At 37.1% G+C, this 19,142-nt stretch overlaps 1 protein-coding gene across 2 annotated transcripts in view; it reads left to right on the forward strand.

The window, feature by feature from the left end:
- glg1a (golgi glycoprotein 1a) overlaps positions 1–19,142 on the forward strand; it is a 180,395-nt gene that overhangs the window by 127,370 nt on the left and 33,883 nt on the right. For both annotated transcript variants that reach the window (XM_059992598.1, XM_059992599.1), the window contains exons 12-18: positions 2,787–2,924; positions 3,498–3,584; positions 7,000–7,062; positions 7,201–7,314; positions 8,518–8,606; positions 10,058–10,175; positions 10,964–11,056. In XM_059992598.1, the coding sequence (XP_059848581.1) occupies positions 2,787–2,924; positions 3,498–3,584; positions 7,000–7,062; positions 7,201–7,314; positions 8,518–8,606; positions 10,058–10,175; positions 10,964–11,056 (702 nt within the window). The remainder of the gene's footprint in view (positions 1–2,786; positions 2,925–3,497; positions 3,585–6,999; positions 7,063–7,200; positions 7,315–8,517; positions 8,607–10,057; positions 10,176–10,963; positions 11,057–19,142) is intronic.

The following is a 19,142-nucleotide window of genomic DNA, read 5'->3' on the forward strand; positions in this document are numbered from 1 at the left end:
TGTCCTCCAGGAATATTACATGTCTTGCTCTTGGAGTGATTTTTGTTGGTCGACCATTCCTGGGGAAAGTAACGATGGTGTTGAATTTCCTTCATTTGTACACCATCTGCTTGACTGTGGATTGGTGGAGCCCAAGCTCTTTAGAAATGGTTTTGCATCGTTTTCTAGCCTGGTCAACATCAACAACTTTTTTTCTGAGGTCCTTAGAAATCTCCTTGATCTCCTTCCAAAAACCTATGTGGTGAAGATCAGACTTTGATAGTGAAGCCCCATGTTCTTTAAATAGGTCAGAACCTCCCACACTCATGCCTGATTGTCATCCCATCGATTGGAACACTTGACTCTAATTTTCCCTTTAAATAAACTGATAATCCTTGAGGTTCACATACTACTTCCAACAAATACATGTAATATTGGATCATTTTTCTCAATAAATAAATAAATGAACAAGTATAATGTTTTTGTGTTATTTATTTAATTGGATTCTCTTTATCTAGTTTTAGGACCTGGGTGAAGATCTGTCACACTTTAGGTCATATTCATGCAGAAATAGAGAAAATTTTAAAGGGTTCACAAGTTTTCTATATAGAGTTAGGGATCATTTGTGTAATCAATGCATATGGATATGTGAACTGTACTTAAAGCACTACAGTTCAGCATTCAACACCATAATTTCCCCCAGGTTTGACAAGAAGCTCAGAGACCTTGGGCTGCAACCTGCCTTGTGCAGCTGGATCCTGGACTAACTGTTGGATTGCCAGCAGGTGGTAAGGATAGGCTCCCGCACCTCTGCTTTTCTGACCCTCAACATAGGAGCCCCCCATGGCTGTGTCATGAGACCCTCCTTTATTTTGTATACTCCCACAACTGCATTACCACACACTGCTCCAATCTGCTGATTGAATTTGGAGATAACACATTGGTAGGTCTTATTTCCAACAATGACAGCCTACGGAGGAGAAGTTAATGTCCTGACACAGTGGTGCCAAGTAAACAACCTTTACCTCAATATTGAAAAAACGAAGGAGTTGATTGTGGATTACAGGAGGAATGGAGACAGGCTAACCCCTATTGACATCAGTGGCATTCTAGTTGAGCCTGGGATGGGAATTGTACTACTCTGAATTACAGGGCACTGCAGAAAAGACAGCCCAGCACATCTGTTGATGTGAACTTTCCTCTATTCAGGACATTTACAGCAGCAGGTTCAAAAAAAGGGCCCAATCATCAGGGACTCTAGCCACCCTAAATACATACTTTTTTAGCTGCTACCATGTGGCAAATGGTATCACAGCATTAAGGCCAGGACCAACAGGCTCCAGGACAACTTGTTTTACCAGGTTGTCAGATTTGTTGATACACATTGATCTGATTGTGAATCTGACTGTACTTACATGTATGCAATAGGTTCAGTAGGTACATTTATTGTCAGAGAAATGTATACAATATACATCCTGAAATTCTTTTGCTTTGCAAATATCCACTAAAATAGAGGAGTGCCCCAAAGAATGAATGACAGTTAAACATTAGAACCCCAAAGCTGCCCCAGCTCCCTCCTCCCACGCACAAGCAGCAGCAAGGCAGTGACCCTCTACTCCCACCAGCATAAAAGCATTAGTGTCAATTAAAGACATAGACCTGCAGGACTCCGAAGACTAATTGTTCACCCAGTAATTCAACATTCTCCCCCTCTCCTGCTACAGCAAGTCCACAAACAGCGGAGCTGCACAGGACTAAATGCGTATGACAAGTTAATGGTATGGACTTAAATGTAGGGAGTATAATAAAGATATTTGCAAACAGGACAAAATTTGCCTGTGTAGTTAATAGTAAGGAGCAACACCTTTTTAGGTTAACACCCTTCATCTGCACTGGATGAAAGAAAGCAGGCCTGTGTGTTTTTAAAAAGTGGAGAGAAGGGTTTGAGCAAGAACTAACAGGTGGTGGGTGGATCTGGGTGAGGGGGATATTGGCTATTCTTTTTTGAGAAGAGGTATTTGTTGCCAGAATTCTGAACTTGGCAATCTTATTTGGTTAAGTAGAAATGATTTGTGTTTTCTGAGCTCCTGCCTCTATTTTATAAGGGAATATTATTGTGACCTTCATTTTATTGCATTTCTTTACAGCCTTTGATTTTTATGCTTATTTAAAATATTTTTAAAGGATGTTAACTTCATGGATGGTGTTAAATTATTTGCATTCGCCGCTGAAATATAATATTTAAGTAAATAATTTTAATGTTTCATCAAACTTGAAGGCTATTCTAATCCAAGGGTTCAAATGCATGATCTGTATTAGTCCTTCTTTATATTTGATCATGCTTCATATTTGAGAGGGTTGTATTTGAGAAATGCTGGAGTTGGCCCAGGAGACTTGAATTGTTCTCTGCTGGCTGCTGCATGCACATTTGAGCAGAGGTGCATTGGAGATTTACCATTGAGGAAACTGATTTGAACAATCCTTGTTTTAATAAAGACATTTACTTTTTAAATGATCAATTTCTGTTTTATGTATTTGTTTCAAATTGTACCTCATCAAGCATTTTACTGATCACACTGTAATGGTTTACATTCTGGCAGTTTTATGGCTAAAAGGATGGAAAATATAGGGGAAGCTGAATGGTGATTTGAAGATATGCTGATGCAACAATCATCAAAAGCTGTGAGGCAGCTTGTCTAAAGCTTGTTGGTTTGCAAAACCTGTATCTACGCTGTAAAATATTTCAATTATGAACTATTGTTTGACAATGATGAAAGACAAACTGATCAGAAGCATATTTTTTTCAGTTATCCAGAGACTGTAGAGCAGAGATTCAGCGTATTCTTCATCAACGTGCCTTGGATGTGAAGTTGGAGCCTGGATTACAGGAACGTTGTATAATAGACCTTGGCAAATGGTGCAGTGAGAAGACAGATCCTGGACAGGTAATGCCAGGCTGATTTGCAGCACACCCTGAATCTAGCCCAAAGGATTTAGAAAGTGGAGAGACTAGAGCATACTGCGTATTTGTTGGGGTTGTATACATCTGCGCTAGTAGTCTGCTAACTGGATCCATTTTAGTATGAGTATTTTGAGTTGCTGCTCTATTCTATCTAATAAAAAGCAGCTGCACTGTGGCATACTTGACATTAATGCTGCTCTGCTTTATTTCACAGTTGCTTCATGTTTGCCTTGAAAGGTAGTGTGTTTTGGAGGTTCAACTGGTACCATAGTGAAACAGTTTAGGATTGGTTTTTTTGTAGGTTGTCCAAAGTAATTATTTAGATGTAAGCAGATCAAATAGCACGTAAAAAGTATGCATTTTGTGAGAATACGCAAGCACTCATTTATACGGTTTAGAAAATAATTTTGTTAAGCACATGAATCTAATTTATTTAGAAGATGGTGTATGTGCAGCCTGCTTGTTGCTGCTGATACTGGGATACAATCACAACCATTGTTTCTCTCAAATTAGTTGATCCCTAATGTTCATTGCTGGTTTGCGTTGCTGTCTCCAGGAGCTGGAATGTCTCCAGGACCATCTCGATGACTTGGCAGCGGATTGCAGGGAAATAGTGGGTAACTTGACAGAGCTGGAATCAGAGGTATTATTATATTAATTATTATATTAATAATATTAAGTGAGCCAACAGATGTTTTAATGACTGTGCCATCCTCTGAGACTTTTCCAGTTTCCAGATTTATTATCAGAGCAGCATGTCAGAGGGATGCTTTGGTAATATCATTTGCAATAGTTATTTATCTATTATTTCAATAATGGCTGCTAATTTTCTGAAATCTCCTGCCTTACCTGTCTTCTCCCTAGTTCACACTTATTTGAAAATATACTTTGGGGATGCCTTAACCAGTTTCTGTCTCCGACGGAGTCTAGAGACACGCTGGAAATTTGAATGACTTCCTCCTGTGTCATTTTGCTACCCCATCAAAGCCCATTACCACTCCTGACTTTGTTGTCCCTCATCATATTAGCCATCACAGCTCATCTACTGTACCTTCCAGTGTATAAGCCAACCTGGAATATCAGCCAACTCGCCCCCCATTTTCAAGGTTAAAAAAGTGACTTTTTCATGTTACCTTTGTATAAGCCGACCCCTTTTGTAGAGGTTTTTGATTTAACCAGAAAGGATCACAAGATCCCACACACTGGTACTCAGCTTTGCTGGATCCGGAACCTGGAAATTTTGTGAACCAGTACCTGCTAAGAAAATAGGCCTACACATTGTAGAGTACTATAAGTGAATTCTTAATAACTAAATCATGGAGGGAAGTTTTGGATTAAGTTCCCAATGGTAAAGAATCCTCTGAAATGTAACCCCTGTGAAACAATTTAGCGCCCATCGTAATCTCGTTAAAACATAACACAGGGTGGCAGGATCAGTACGTGTACTCAGTATTGAGTTTGCAACCATGATGTACAAAAGATTAAAACGAATGTGATATAATGCTGGCTTCATGCTGAAGGTTGTTGATTTTGCTAAAGGAACAAGTAATTCTGCAGCTGCTAAGAAGTTTAGTGTAAATGAGAAACAAGTGAGAGAGTGGAGAAAGGCAGAGGACACGCTGAGGGAAATGCCAAAGGCGAAATGTGCAAACCGCAGGAAAACATGCCAGTGGCCAGAACTGGAAGAAAAAGTCTTAGTGTGGGTGAATCACCAGCGATCTTCTGGATACATTGTTACCAGAGAAGTGATTCGAGTTCAAGTGTTGAAATGGGCGGAAAAACGCCGTGAGGTCAGTGAAAATTTCAGAGCCACACCAAGTTGGTGCACTAGATTTATGAATAGGCGTGATCCTGTGTTGAGACAAAAAACAAAGATTGCTCAGAGTTTGCCGAGCGACCTTGAAAATAAGATTACGGCCTTCCAATCGTTTGTAATCAAGCATTGAAAGGCACATTCATACCCTCTCTCACTGATTAGTAACATGGACGAGACACCAATGTTCTTTGATTTTGCTGGCAACTGCACTGTCAATCAGAAGGGGGAGAAAACAATCCTTGTCAAAACAGCTGGACACGAGAAGCAACATTTTACTGTCGTGTTTACGTGTATGGCTGATGGGACCAAACTACCACTGATGGTGATTTTTAAGAGGAAAGCATTCCCAAAGAAAGAAAAATTCTGTGGGGTTGTTGTTTACATTCAAGAACACGGCTGGATGGACGAAGTGGGTTAAAGAGGTGTGGCATCGACGTCCCGAAGGTTTCAGGAAGGAAAAGTCGCTGCTCGTCTAGGACATGTTCAAAGCGTACTTGTCAGGTGAGACAAAAGCAGCATTGAAAGCTGAAAATACGGACGTTGCAGTCATCTCTAGTGGTTTGACATCTGTGCTCCAGCCACTAGATGTGAGCTTAAACAAACTATTCAGGGAATTCATATGTTGGCAGTGGAACGAATGGATGATGTCTGGAAATCAGTCATTCACTACAGCGGGAAATATGAGGGCAGCATCTCTAGCTACAGTTTGCGAGTGGGTGGTGCAATTGGAGGAAATGAAGGCTGACTGCATTGTGAAGACCTTCAAGAAGTGCAGCATCAGCAATGCTTTGGATGGCACTGAAGATAATTTGCTTTAGGAAGAAGACGATGGCGATTTGTTAGCCAGTAAAGCTGCAAATAACAATGTCGAAGCAGAAATCGACAAATGATATGATGACTGCTGAAGAATGGGACGCAATTTTCGGAGAGTGTGATAACGAAGAGTGTGAGAGTTTGAAGCTCTGAACGTTTGACGACAACAGTGTGTACAAGTAAATTGAGAAACAGAATGTGTTTTGTAGATCTTTTGTGTAGATTTCATAAGCGTTTGTATTTTCTTTTGTATTTAACTCAAACAGCCAATAAATAAATAATGCATAATACAATAAATCGTTTTCCCAAAGTTGGCACCCTCTGCCCCCCCCCCCCCCCCCAACCCCAATTTTAGCACCAAAATTTAGGGCCAAATTCTCAGCTTATATCTTGTAATTAAGGTGGCACCTTCATATGAGTTGATTTTTATTGGTTTTTCACTGTTTTAATTACTTTTGATCTGACTTTGTACTCTGTGTTAGGGTGTAACACATTGAAAACAGGTGAAGCAAATTTTGTTTAAAGTTCTTCATGATTGATCAAAGGGAATGATGTAGAAACTACAGTGTGTAGTTAGTCCTAAGTTATTCTGTTGCTATTTCTGCATTATAATGTGGTAAAATGTGGTTCTGAATTCCAAGAAACTGGAATGTTAGTGTGATACAATGGAGAAAATAGATGTTGGCTGACATGGTTTCTCTTTAGGAATTAGTGTAGAAATCACCTGATATGTATCATGAAGAAAGAGGACTTTAAAAATGTATCAACTTGCCACCCAACCAGCATTTATAACTGTGATAAATTAGTTTTAGGTGTGTAGTTGTTTGTTATTCCCAAATGTATAAAGAATGAAGTGAATCGACTGCTTAATCGTTGAATTTGCTTCTTTAAATGAATGTATGCTTAGATTAACTCTTGTATAATAGGGAAGGTTGGTAAACAAATTATCCCACTACTTAAATGTGTAAAACAAATTAATATGCTCTGAAAAATTTATATATTTGTTTCATGCTGGAGTGGATAAATTGGGTTGGGTTTTACTTTGAGATCGAGAAAATCCGGTTGCAGAGAAAAAAATTATTCTTGGCAATAAAGTTCAAATTATTAAAATGCTAGGCAATTGAACAAATATCCCATTGATATTATGCTAAATTGCATAATATCACTAAATCATTCCAATAATATTTTCGTGGTCTCCACTCCATGCAACTTAATTTGCTTGATTGTCTTTGTTAATTGACTTCAACAGCATGTTTAAAGAAGGTACTGCATTAACCAATCTGTTACAGGTAGTGCAGAAGTTCACTTAAATTTGCTTGACTTTAATCTTTGAGTCCTCTGGTTTTTCTTTCGGCATATTAGAATCTGAATTGATTCTCTGTAGTTCAGTGAAAAGAGAAATAACTTTCTGATTATTACTGCCTTTCAGGATATTCAGATTGAAGCCCTGCTGATGAGAGCCTGTGATCCTGTCATTCAGATATATTGTCATGTGAGTAACAGCATTTCCTTTTAGCCAAAATGAAACTAATCTGCAGAGATTTTTTAAGTCTTTTGGCATTGTTATGATCAACTAATTTCTCCCACACTCATTTCAAGCAGTGATTTCATTGTGTTTCTCCTCTTGCAGGAGTTGGCAGATAATCAGATTGATAGTGGTGACCTGATGGAGTGCCTAGTTCAAAATAAACACCAGAAGGAGATGAACGAAAAGTGTGCTGTTGGAGTCACGCATTTCCAATTGGTAAGATAAACCATTGTATCAATCCCATTAGAGCAAGAATGGGTTGCAGTCCATAAAGGCTTCTAAGATGTGTTGCTTGGCAAGTTATTGGTTTATCTGTAGATTATGTGAGTTTCAAATACAACCACCTGCTTGGTTAATGAAAAAAAAAGCCTGAAAAGAATTTTAACTTCCTTTTAGCAAGAATGCTTTGGAACTTGATTGCTCACTTTCACTGATCCACGTACAATCAATTGGCAAATTTAAAAATTTGTCTTGTAACGTAACACTAACTGTCCACTCAACTCTAAGAAGTCATTAGTCACTAGAAGAGCTGCTGCTGTGTGAAAATTTTTGGTGATATGAACAATCTATACACTGACATATGTTGGGAAATTTATTTTGTGGCAGCAGTAGAGTGCAATGCATAAAATATGCTATAAATTACAGTAAGAAATGTAGAAAAGTTAAATTAAGTAGTGCAAAAAGAGCAAAAATAATGTAGTGTTCATGGGCTCATTGTCCGCTCAGAATCTGACAGCAGAGGAGAAGCTCTTCCTCAACGACAAAGATGTCCTCAGCAGTGGAGAACATCAGCCCATCCTGAGTTTACAACCCTCAGCAGCTTTTTATGATATTGTGCATCCAGATGGTGTTACAATCAGTTAGAATCCTCTCCACTGTACATCTTGAGGAACTTGCTTGCATCTTTGTTGACATTTAAATCTCCTCAAGTGCCTAATGGGTTTCAGCACCTAAGTTACAGGGAAAGGCTGAACAAGTTAGGTCTTTATTCTTTGGAGCGTAGAAGGTTGGGGGGGGGGGGGGGGTGGGGAAACTTGATAGAGGTATTTAAAATAATGAGGGGGATAGATCGAGTTGACGTGGATAGGCTTTTCCTATTGAGAGTAGGGGAGATTCAACAAGAGGACATGATTTGAGAGTTAGGGGGCAAAAGTTTAAGGGTAACACGAGGGGGAATTTCTTTACTCAGAGTGGTAGCTGTGTGGAATGAGCTTCCAGTAGAAGTGGCACAGGCAGGTTCAGTATTATCATTTAAAGTAAAATTGGATAGGTATATGGACAGGAAAGGAATGGAGGGTTATGGGCTGAGTGCGGGCCAGTGGGACTAGGTGAGAATTGATGTTTATCATAACTCAGATGGTAATGTTTCATTCTTTTTCTTGATAAAGTAACTGAGACATTTCTACTAATTGTTAACAGATTCAAATGAAAGATTTCCGTTTTTCATACAAGTTTAAGATGGCATGTAAAGAAGATGTGTTGAAGTTGTGCCCAAACATTAAGAAGAAGTAAGTTCACACAGTCTAAAAATATTTCCCTTCTGTATTAATCTGATTCCATTAACCCCTGATTTCAGATTGCAGGTGCTGCAAATCTAAAACAAAAACAAAATGCTGAAGCATTGAGACACATTGTCAGAACTGAAAAGACGCTTGTACAGTTGCAGGGCTGGCTGTAAAAGGGGGTATGACTCAGAGTGACCAAGGGGATAAGCTGCAAACAGATTATCTAGTCAATAAGTAAATGTGAACAGTTATGGAGTGTGAGAACATGGACACAACATCATAGAAAAGTATGGGATATGTATACCAGGATACTCAGGTTTCAATCTTCTGGAGTCATCCCTCTTTCCCACCATCACTGTAGTGTTACAAGCTTCTTTTCAATTCTGACAAAGGATCTCTGACCTGAAGCGGTAACTCTATTTCTGTTTCCATAGATATGGCCTGAACCGAATATTTCCAGCATTTTCTGTTTTAGTTTCTTTCTCTTTCTAGCATCTTTGCCACAGGCAGCTGTGAAGGCCAAGTCTTTATGTATGTTTTAAGGCAGAGGTTGATAGATTCTTGATTGGTCAAGGCATGAAGAGATAGAGGGAGAAGGCAAGAGACTGGAGCTGAAAGGAAAATAGGATGAGTCATGATGAAATGGCGGAGCAGACTCAATGGGCCAAATGGCCTAATTCTGCCTCTGTCTTATTCTTCTGGTCTAATGACTAGGTAACTTAAAGTCATTTTTCCCAGAAGATGTCCAGATCGTGTTGAGTTTACTAGCATCAGCAGATATGTTAACAAGTTTAAATAATTTGTCATGGTGGCTGGCCTGAAATACATTCCCATGGTGTGAGCATTGCTGGTTAGTGTGATACACAAAGTGTTGGAGGAACTCAGTAAGTCAGGCAGCAACTACAGAAATGAATAAATGGTCAGCATTTCGGGCCAAGACCGAAGGGTGTCTTTTGCTCTAGATTTCCAACGTGCACTGAATCTTGTTTTTTTGCTTAGTATGACATTGCCATTCAAAACTGTCCCTAGGAGCACGAGTCTGCAAAGTGAAGTTGCTCCCCAATCATGGCTATAGTGAAAGTTGTACTCTGCAACAGATTTCCACAGCCCATAAGTGCAATTCTGTGGTTACTACTGGCTACGTGGGCAAGATTTCAGAGGTCATTGCTTGCTGCCGTGTATACGAGGGAGGGGGAGCTGGGGGGTTAGTTTGGGGTTCTCACGTTTAACTGTCATTCATTCTTTGGGGCACTTCTCTGTTTTCATAGATGTTTGTGAAGAAAAAGCATTTCAGAACGTACATTGTATACATTTCTCTGACACTAAATTGGACCTTTGAATGTCATTGGAAACATACACCGGCAACGATTAGGCAGACAAAATCAGTAAGCAGAAAGGATGAAAGAAACTTTGTGAAAATAATTCTGGCTCTTTGTCCTTGTGTTTCAATGCAGAGTGGACGTTGTGTTCTGTCTGAGCACCACAGTAAGAAATGACACACTTCAGGACAACAAAGAACAGCGTGTCTCCATTAAATGTCGGAAACAGTTGCGTGTGGAAGAATTAGAAATGGTAAGTGCACCTCAGTATGAAGCAGTGACATTGTAACTTGGTCTTGTTCAGTTTTAATTACACGTAGTCTGAAAGGCAGGGTAATGATTCCCCTGCTAAGTAAGACATGAATGAGACATGCCCTCAAATTACATCTGGGGTCTTTCAGAAGTGACAACATAGATGGCATAGTTGAAGTGATGAGCTAAAATTGCAGAGAGGAACTTGCTACCTCTGTAGGTTTGTGTGTGGAAAAGCAAGGCAAATGGATAGTATAGGTTAATTTTGTTAATCCTGATTAATTTTGCCATGTTAATAGCTGGGGGAAAGTAGGCTTATCAATGGCGTCATATTATGTATGTGGGGAAAGTGTCCACAGCAGGGGTGATTGGTAAGTTCATGGCTTAAGGTAGAAGGAAATGAGTTATACAGCTCTTGTTACATGCACATGCAGTTCAACTCTTTGAGTGATTATGCGGAAAGTTTGAAGTTAATAACTCATCTTCTTTCTTAGTGACTCCTTAGGCTATAAACTTATCATTCACCCCTGCTGTGGACACTTTCTGGAGGTCCAAGATCCGTATCCTCCACGACCGCTGGACTAAGTGTGTAAACGTAGGAAGGGACTATGTTGAAAAATAGATGTGCTAGGTTTTCTAAATTTGACTCCTACCTTAGGCCATGAACTTATCGATTACCCTTTGTAATTTGTTACCTTTGGGAAGGAATTCTAAGATTATTTAAAGGGAATTTTTGCTTACAAAATAAAATCACAATTTTACATTCAAGATTTTCCCTTCTCTTGACAGACTGAGGACATTCGTCTGGAGCCTGAACTCTTTGTGTCATGTAAAGCAGACATTGAAAAGTACTGTCAGAATGTTCCTTTTGGGAATGCACAGGTGAGCAGCCAATGAACCAGGATGACAACAGTCCTCAGAGTTTTCCAGCTATAATATGAGAAATCTGAGCTATTTTTTGATGTCAGGAGTATAATGATCCTGATTAACCTTGGTGAATGGCAGTGTATAGCTATACAGAAGAATTTTGTGTAGAATTGATTGCCTCTTGAAAAACATCAGCTTAGAATATGCAGGGTATTGTGAGATGTTGTAAAAATTACTGTTAACTAAAACTGGATTTGAGATATAAGTTTTCCCATCCTGGACGGAGTAGGGTTATTTCTCAAATACTTTAAGTATAAAACAGATTAACTGCATCTATGCATGCTAATAAATTTGCGAAAGAAAAAGGAAAGCTAGATGCAGTTTCTAGCAAGTGTGGGACTAAAGTGTTTCTTGATGGCGTAGAATTTGAAAGCAATTCTAGCATCAAATCTAGCATCAGTCAGCATCAGTTTCCAAAAGATGTTGACCTAGGATTAAGGATGCACTAAGGATTGATTTAGAAATCTAGTGACTTTTGAGGTTATCAAACAACTGTTAAAAATATATTGTATTTGGTTGGTGATCTCATTGTAGATTCTGTCTTCATAGAAGTCAAACAGAAATCCCAGCAGGTCATGACGAATGGAACTAACTGGCCAAGTTTCCTGTTTGTAAGGCCATTCTTTCACATCTTTGACAATCCCCACAGATCACTATATGGACCAAAACCTTTTCTGATTTTATTTTAATAATTTAGACTTTAGAGATATAGGGCATAATTTATAAGTAGGTATTGGTTTATTATTGTCACGTGTACCAAAATACAGCAAATAACTTACCTTGCATACTGTTTATACAGATCAAATGCATTGAGCTAGAATAAAGTAAAACAATAACAATGCAGGACAAAGTGTAAGAGCAACTGAAAAAATGTGCAGACAAACGATAAAGTACAATATCATAATGAGGTAGTTTGTGGAGCTAAGGATGTGAAGATCGTAATAAAGTGATGAGACAATTTTATATTGAGAAGTGAGTGATATATACTTAGTGGCCACTTTATTAACTTCTGTACCTAATAAAGTGGCCACTGAGTGTATTTTTGTGATCCGCTGCTGCTGTAGCTCATCCACCTCAAGGTTTTCTGTGTTACAGATACAGATGGGCTCTTGGGCATACCACTATTGTAATGCATGGTTATTTGCGCTATTGTCACCTTTCTGTCAGCTTGAACCGGTCTGGCCATTTTCCTCTGACCTCTCTCATTAACATGGCAGTTTTGCCCACAGAACTGCCACTTTCTGGATTTTTATTTTGTTTATCTTACCATTCTCTGTAAGCTCTGGAGTCTGTTATGTTTGGAAAATCCTAGGAGATCAGCAGTTTCTGAGATAAACCACTCCGTCTGGCAGCAACCATCATTCCATGGCAGGCTTTGCAAGACATTACTTCCTACAAAGTGAAACCCAATAGCATGAATGGCAGCGATACTTCACTTTGCTGGCTTTGAAAGGGAGAATAAAACTACAGCTGTGAGGATCCCTGCTGCACCTGATGACCCTATGATCTCTGTTTCAGAGGCCAATGTTAGGCTGTCTTTAAACAGTGTGAACCTTAGCAAGGTGGAAAGTCCAGATGGAGTACCTGGAAAGGCTCTGAAAATCTGTGCCAACCAACTGGTGGGAGTGTTCAAGAACATTTTCAACCTCTCACTGCTACGGGTAGAAGTTCCCACTTGCTTCAAAAAGGCAACAATTATATCTTAGTGCCTAAGAAGAATAATGAGATCTGCCTTTATGACTATTGCCCCGTAGCATTCACATTTATAGTGATGAAATGCTTTGAGAGGTTGGTCATGACTAGACTGAACTCCTGCCTCAGCAAGGACTTGGACCCATTGCAATTTGCCCGTTGCCACAATAGGTCAACGGCAGATACAATCTCAGTGGCTCTCCACACGGCTTTAGACCACCTGGACAATACAAACACCCATGTCAGGATGCCGTTCATCGATTATAACTCAGCATTTAATACCATCATTCCTACTATCCTGATTGAGAAGTTGCAAAATCTGGGCCTCTGTACCTCCCTCTGCAATTGGATCCTCGACTTCCTAACCAGTGACCACAATCTGTATGGATTGGTGATTACATCTCCTCACTGACAATCAACACTGATGCACCTCAGGGGTGTGTGCTTAGCCCACTACTCTACTCTCTATATACACATGACTGCGTTGTTAAGCATAGCTCAAGTATCATCAATAAATATGCTGACAATACAACTATTATTGGTAGAATCTCAGGTGGTGATGAGAGGGTGAGATGCCAATTAGTGGAGTGGTACCACAGCAACAACCTGGCACTCAATGTCAGTAAGATGAAAGAGCTGATTGTGGACTTCAGGAAGGAACACAAACCAATCCTCATAAAGGGATCACAAGTGGAGAGAGTGAGCAGTTTCAAGTTCTTGGGTGTCAAGATCTCTGAGGACCTAACCTTGTCCCAACATATCGACGCAGTTATAAAGAAGGCAAAACAGTGGCTATACCTCATTAGGAGTTCGAAGAGATTTGGCATGTCAACAATTACACTCAAAATCTTCTATAGTTGTACTGTGGAGAGCATTCTGACAGGCTGCATCACTTTCTTTCTTTTAAATCTTTTTATTAATTTTTAAGCAAACATAAATGAAACATGAATTTGAGAATGAAATGAGAATGAAAAAAATGAAACATGAACAAGAGTTTGAGAGTACATAGTTAATAGTTTAAATAGACATTCAAATATATGATAATATATAACCTCCCAAACTCATAGTATTTATGAACAAAAGAAATTTAAAAAAACCCCAAAAAAGAAAAAAAAACACTAACCAACATGGGCCATTGCACAATGTCAAATATATACAGTAGTGCCAATAACTCTGAACCTCCATCCAAATAATTAAGGATAATAAAAGTGAGGTTTAGGAAAAGACAATTTAACCCATATGAAAATGTTGAATAAATGGTCTCCAAGTTTCTTCAAATTTAACTGAAGGATCAAAGACAACACTTCTAATTTTTTCGAAGCTCAAACGAGATAGTTTGAGAAAACCACTGAAATATAGTTGGAGGATTAATTTCTTTCCAATTCCATAAAATAGATCTTCTAGTCATTAATGTAACAAATGCAATCATTCGTCGAGATGAGGGGGTTAAACGACTATTATCTGCCATTGGTAAACCGAAAATTGCAGTAATAGGATGCGGTTGGAAATTGATATTCAAAACTGTTGAAATAATACTGAAAATATCTTTCCAGTAGTTTTGCAAACAAGGGCAAGACCAAAACATATGGGTCAATGAAACAACATCAGAATGACATCTGTCACAGGTTGGATTAACATAAGAATAAAATCGAGCAAGTTTATCCTTAGACATATGAGCTCCATGTACAACCTTAAATTGTACTAGGGCATGTTTAGCACAAATAGAAGACAAATGACTAATTGTAAAATTTTCTCCCATTGCTCAGTGGGTATAAGACAATGAAGTTCTTTTTCCCATTCCTCAATTTTTTCTGATACTTCTGGCTGTATTTTCATGATCTTGTTATAAATGACAGCTACTAAACCCTTCTGACAAGGATTCAGAGCTAAAATTCTTTCCGTTATGTCTGATGGAAATAGTTTCAGAAAAGACTGTAACTCATTATTCAAAAAATTTCTAACTTGCAAATATCTAAAAAAAAAAGAGTTTTAGGTAAATTATATTTATTAGATAGCTGTTCAAAGGACATAAAGCTATCATCTAAAAATAGATCACGAAAAGATGTTATACCTTTTGTTTTCCATAAAACAAAGGCTTGATCCATAAAAGAGGGCCGAAAAAAAAAAAGTTAGATATTATAGGGCTTGATAAGATGAACTTATTCAAGCCAAAAAATTTACGAAATTGAAACCAAATTCGCACTGTATATTTAACTATAGGATTAGTTATTTGTTTATTCCATTTAGATAAAGAAAAAGGAAGTGAAAATCCTAAAATTGAAAACAATGAAAAGTCTTGTACAGATTTACATTCCAAATTTGCCCATTGTGGGCAAGCTGCTATAGTCGATTCTTGTGTCCAAAATATTAAATATCGTATATTAACTGCCCAATAGTAAAATCTCAAGTTTGGCAAAGCCAAACCGCCCTCCTTCTTAGGCTTCTGTAAATATTTTTTGCTTAGTCTAGGATTTTATTCTGCCTCAGATATGAAGATATTTTGGAGTCAATAATATCAAAAAAAGATTTAGGAATAAAAATTGGTAATGCTTGAAATAAATATAAGAATTTGGATAATACCATCATCTTAATAGCATTAATTCAACCAACCAATGACAAAGATAATGGAGACCACCTGGTAGCAAGTTGCTTAATTTGGTCAATTAAAGGTAAGAAATTAACTTTAAATAAATCTTTGTTTTTTGGTAATTTTAATACCTAAATAAGTAAAATAATCTGTGACAACTTTAAATGGTAAATGTTTATAAATTGGAACTTGCATATTTAATGGAAATAATTCGCTCTTATTAAAATTCAATTTATAACAAGAAAAGTTACTAAACTGAGCAAGCAAGAACGAAATAGCAGGAATAGATCTCTCAGGGTCGGATATGTAAAGTAACAAATCATCAGCATATAATGATAACTTATACGACCCTTCCCCACGGGTAATACCCAAAATACTAGGTGATTCACGAATGGTGAATAGCTGAAGGTTCCAAAACAATGTCAAATAGTAAAGGACTTAAAGGACAGCCTTGCCTTGTACCACGGAATAAGTGAAAAAAAAAAGATCTTTGATTATTGGTAAAGACCGAAGCCAAGGGTTTATAGTATATTAATTTAATCCATGATATAAATTTCAAACTAAAATTAAAATGCTGCAACGTATTAAATAAATATGGCCATTCAACTCTATCAAATACTTTTTCAGCATCTAAGGAAATGACACATTCTGGTATTTTGGGTGAAGGAGTATAAATAATATTAATTAATTTTCTAATGTTAAAAGATGAGTAGCGGTTTTTAATAAATCCAGTCTGATCTTCAGAAATAATTCGAGGTAATATATTTTCTAATCGAGTGGCCAAAATTTTACTAAAAATCTTAAAATCCGTATTCAGCAAGGATATAGGCCGATAGGATGCACATTCAGTAAGGTCTTTATCTTTTTTAAGAATTAGAGGCTTCATAAAAAGATTGTGGCAATTTGCCTATAATTAACACATCTTTAAAAATTTTACAAAGCCAAGGAGAAAGTATAGAGGAAAAGCATTTAAAAAATTCTACAGTATAACCATTCGGACCAGGAGCTTTACCGGAATTCATTGAAAAAATAGTCTTTTTTATTTCAGTTTCCATAATAGATGTATCTAGAAATACACTATCCTCTACTGTTAATTTTGGAATATTCAATTTTCTTAAAAATTCATCTATTATAGAAGAATCCTCAACAAATTCTGATTGATAAGAATTATAAAGATCTTGAAAGGCTTTATTTATCTCTTTATGGTCGATCGTCAGAGTGCCATCTTGTTTACGAATCCTAGTAATCTGTCATTTAACCGAAGCACTTTTCAATTGATTAGCCAATAATTTGCCAGACTTATCTCCATGTACATAAAACTGGGTTCTAGATTTAATTAACTGATTTTCAATCAAAGAGGATAATAACAAACTATGCTCCATTTGAAGTTCCACTCTTTCTTTGTAAAGTTCTTTGCTGGGGGTCACTGAATAAATCTTATCAATTGCTTTGATTTTATCAACCAATGTTAATATTTTAGAATTAGTTCGTTTTCTAACTCCAGCAGAGTATGAAATAATCTGTCCACAAATAAATGCTTTAAAAGTGTCCCGTAAAATTCCACTAGAGATCTCTGCTGTAGAATTTGTTGAGAAAAACAAATCAATTTGTTGTTTAATAAAATTAACAAAGTCTGGGTCCTGCAATAAAATAGAGTTGAACCTTCAAGATTTAGCATTAGTAGATGAGTCCATTGTCTTAATAGATAGCTTCAAAGGTGCATGGTCAGAAATGGTAATGGAGTCATATTTACAATCGATAACATCTGTAAGTAAACGGTGATCAATGAAAAAGTAATCAATTCTTGAATAATTATGATAAACATGAGAAAAGTATGAAAACTCTTTGTCACTGGGGTGTAAAAAAACGCCAAATTTTGGAAATTGCAGAATCAGTCATAAAGGAATTAATAAGAGAGGCCAATTTATTCGGAAGAGCTTGGGTGGGCTTAGATCTATCCATTGGAGGGTTTAAACAACAGTTAAAATCCCCACCCATTATCAGCATGTACTGATACAAATTGGGAAAGGATGTAAATAGACACTTAAAAAATTCAGGTCAATCAGTGTTTGGAGCATAAACATTAACTAAAACAACTTTTTGATTAAAAAGTAGACCAGTAATAAGCAAAAATCTACCTTGTGGGTCTGAAATTGTTTCATAGTGTATAAAGGAGGTTGATGAATCTATAAAAATGGAAACACCTCTTACTTTTGCTTGAGAATTCGAGTGATACTGTTGGCCTTTCCAAAACCTAAAAAAGCGTTGACTATCCGCCTTCCTCACATGAGTCTCTTGTACAAAGATAATATTAGCATTCATTCTATGGAATACTTTGAATATTTTTTCCGTTTGTTTGGATAATTTAAACCATTAGTATTCCAAGAAACAGTATTAATAATCTTATCCATATTGTCAATATGTATTACAATTAACACAAGGTTAAAAAAAAAGATGAACTCATGAATCCAGAAGAGGGAAGTAAGTTCAAGGAGGAACTGGAAGTCATGACACTGCAACCATTTTTGTAGTTTCGAATCAGCCCATGAAGTAAACTAAGCGTAAAACAAGCAAAAAGAAAAAGTAAAATCCCCCTTCCTCCAACCTCAAAACCCCAGGAAAAAAGCCAAAAAGAGGCAAGCAAGCGATCTAATACTAAATTTACCCCCATGTCTCAAGATGGCAACTCAAACAAAAAAAGTTGAATAAAAGATACAAACCACCCATAAGAAAGGGTTAGTATAACAAAAATTAAAGTATAAAATTAGTATTATATATATATATATATATATATATATATATATATAAAAAACAAAAGGATTAAAAAAAAATTAAAATGATAAAACCCATAAATGGATAATATTGTATTAGGGTTTTGAAAGAAAGTCCTTAAACTTATTCAGACACATCAAAACGGATGTGACGTTCCAAGCACTAAGGTCTTTCGGGAAAAAGAAACGACATTTTATTTTTTAATAAAATCTTAATATTTAAACATTAAAAATATCAAAAAAGTGTATATGAACTTAAAAGAAAACCCTAATGAATTACTTTCAAAACTAACAGATTAATAATATGAAAAGAACAAACTCAGAATAAACCAAAAACGGACTTGTACCGTGTATAAGAAATACGTGTAAGCCATCACGTAAAAAAAATCATTTTATAAAAGATCCAAATCTATAAACTAATTATTACATTAGTCAGCTCATAGTAACAATAAAATGTTATTCTTCAAGGAATCTTTGAGCATCCGCTGGAGATTTAAACAGCCGACAAGTTCCATCATTGAGAGTAACCCTCAAATGTGCTGGAACTAACAGCGCTTGCTTGTAGCCTTCCTGATGAATTTCCAACATAACCGATTTAAAAGCCATTCTTGTCCTTAAAACTTCAGGACTATAATCTTCCAGAATACGGAATTTAAAATCTTGAAAGCTGATCATACCCTTTTTCCGGGCAGCCGGAATCAAACGCTCTTTGGTATGAGGATAATGGATCCGGAGAATTACTTGTCGTGGTTTCAAACTTGAATCTGAATGAAAACGAGAAATGCGATGTGCACGGTCAATTATTGGAGGGGAATCCAGTACTTCTGAGCGGAAGACATCCATTAAAAATTTGGAGAAAAATACAGTGAGATCGCCGAATCAAATTTTTCTGGAATCCCAATTATCTGGAGATTTTGTCTTCGAGAACGGTTTTCAAGATCAGTGATTTTAGATTTATAACGATCCATCTGTTGAGAAGTCGAAGCTTGCT

This window comes from Hypanus sabinus, chromosome 17 (genome assembly GCF_030144855.1).
Source record: "Hypanus sabinus isolate sHypSab1 chromosome 17, sHypSab1.hap1, whole genome shotgun sequence".
Taxonomy (NCBI): Eukaryota; Metazoa; Chordata; class Chondrichthyes; order Myliobatiformes; family Dasyatidae; genus Hypanus; species Hypanus sabinus.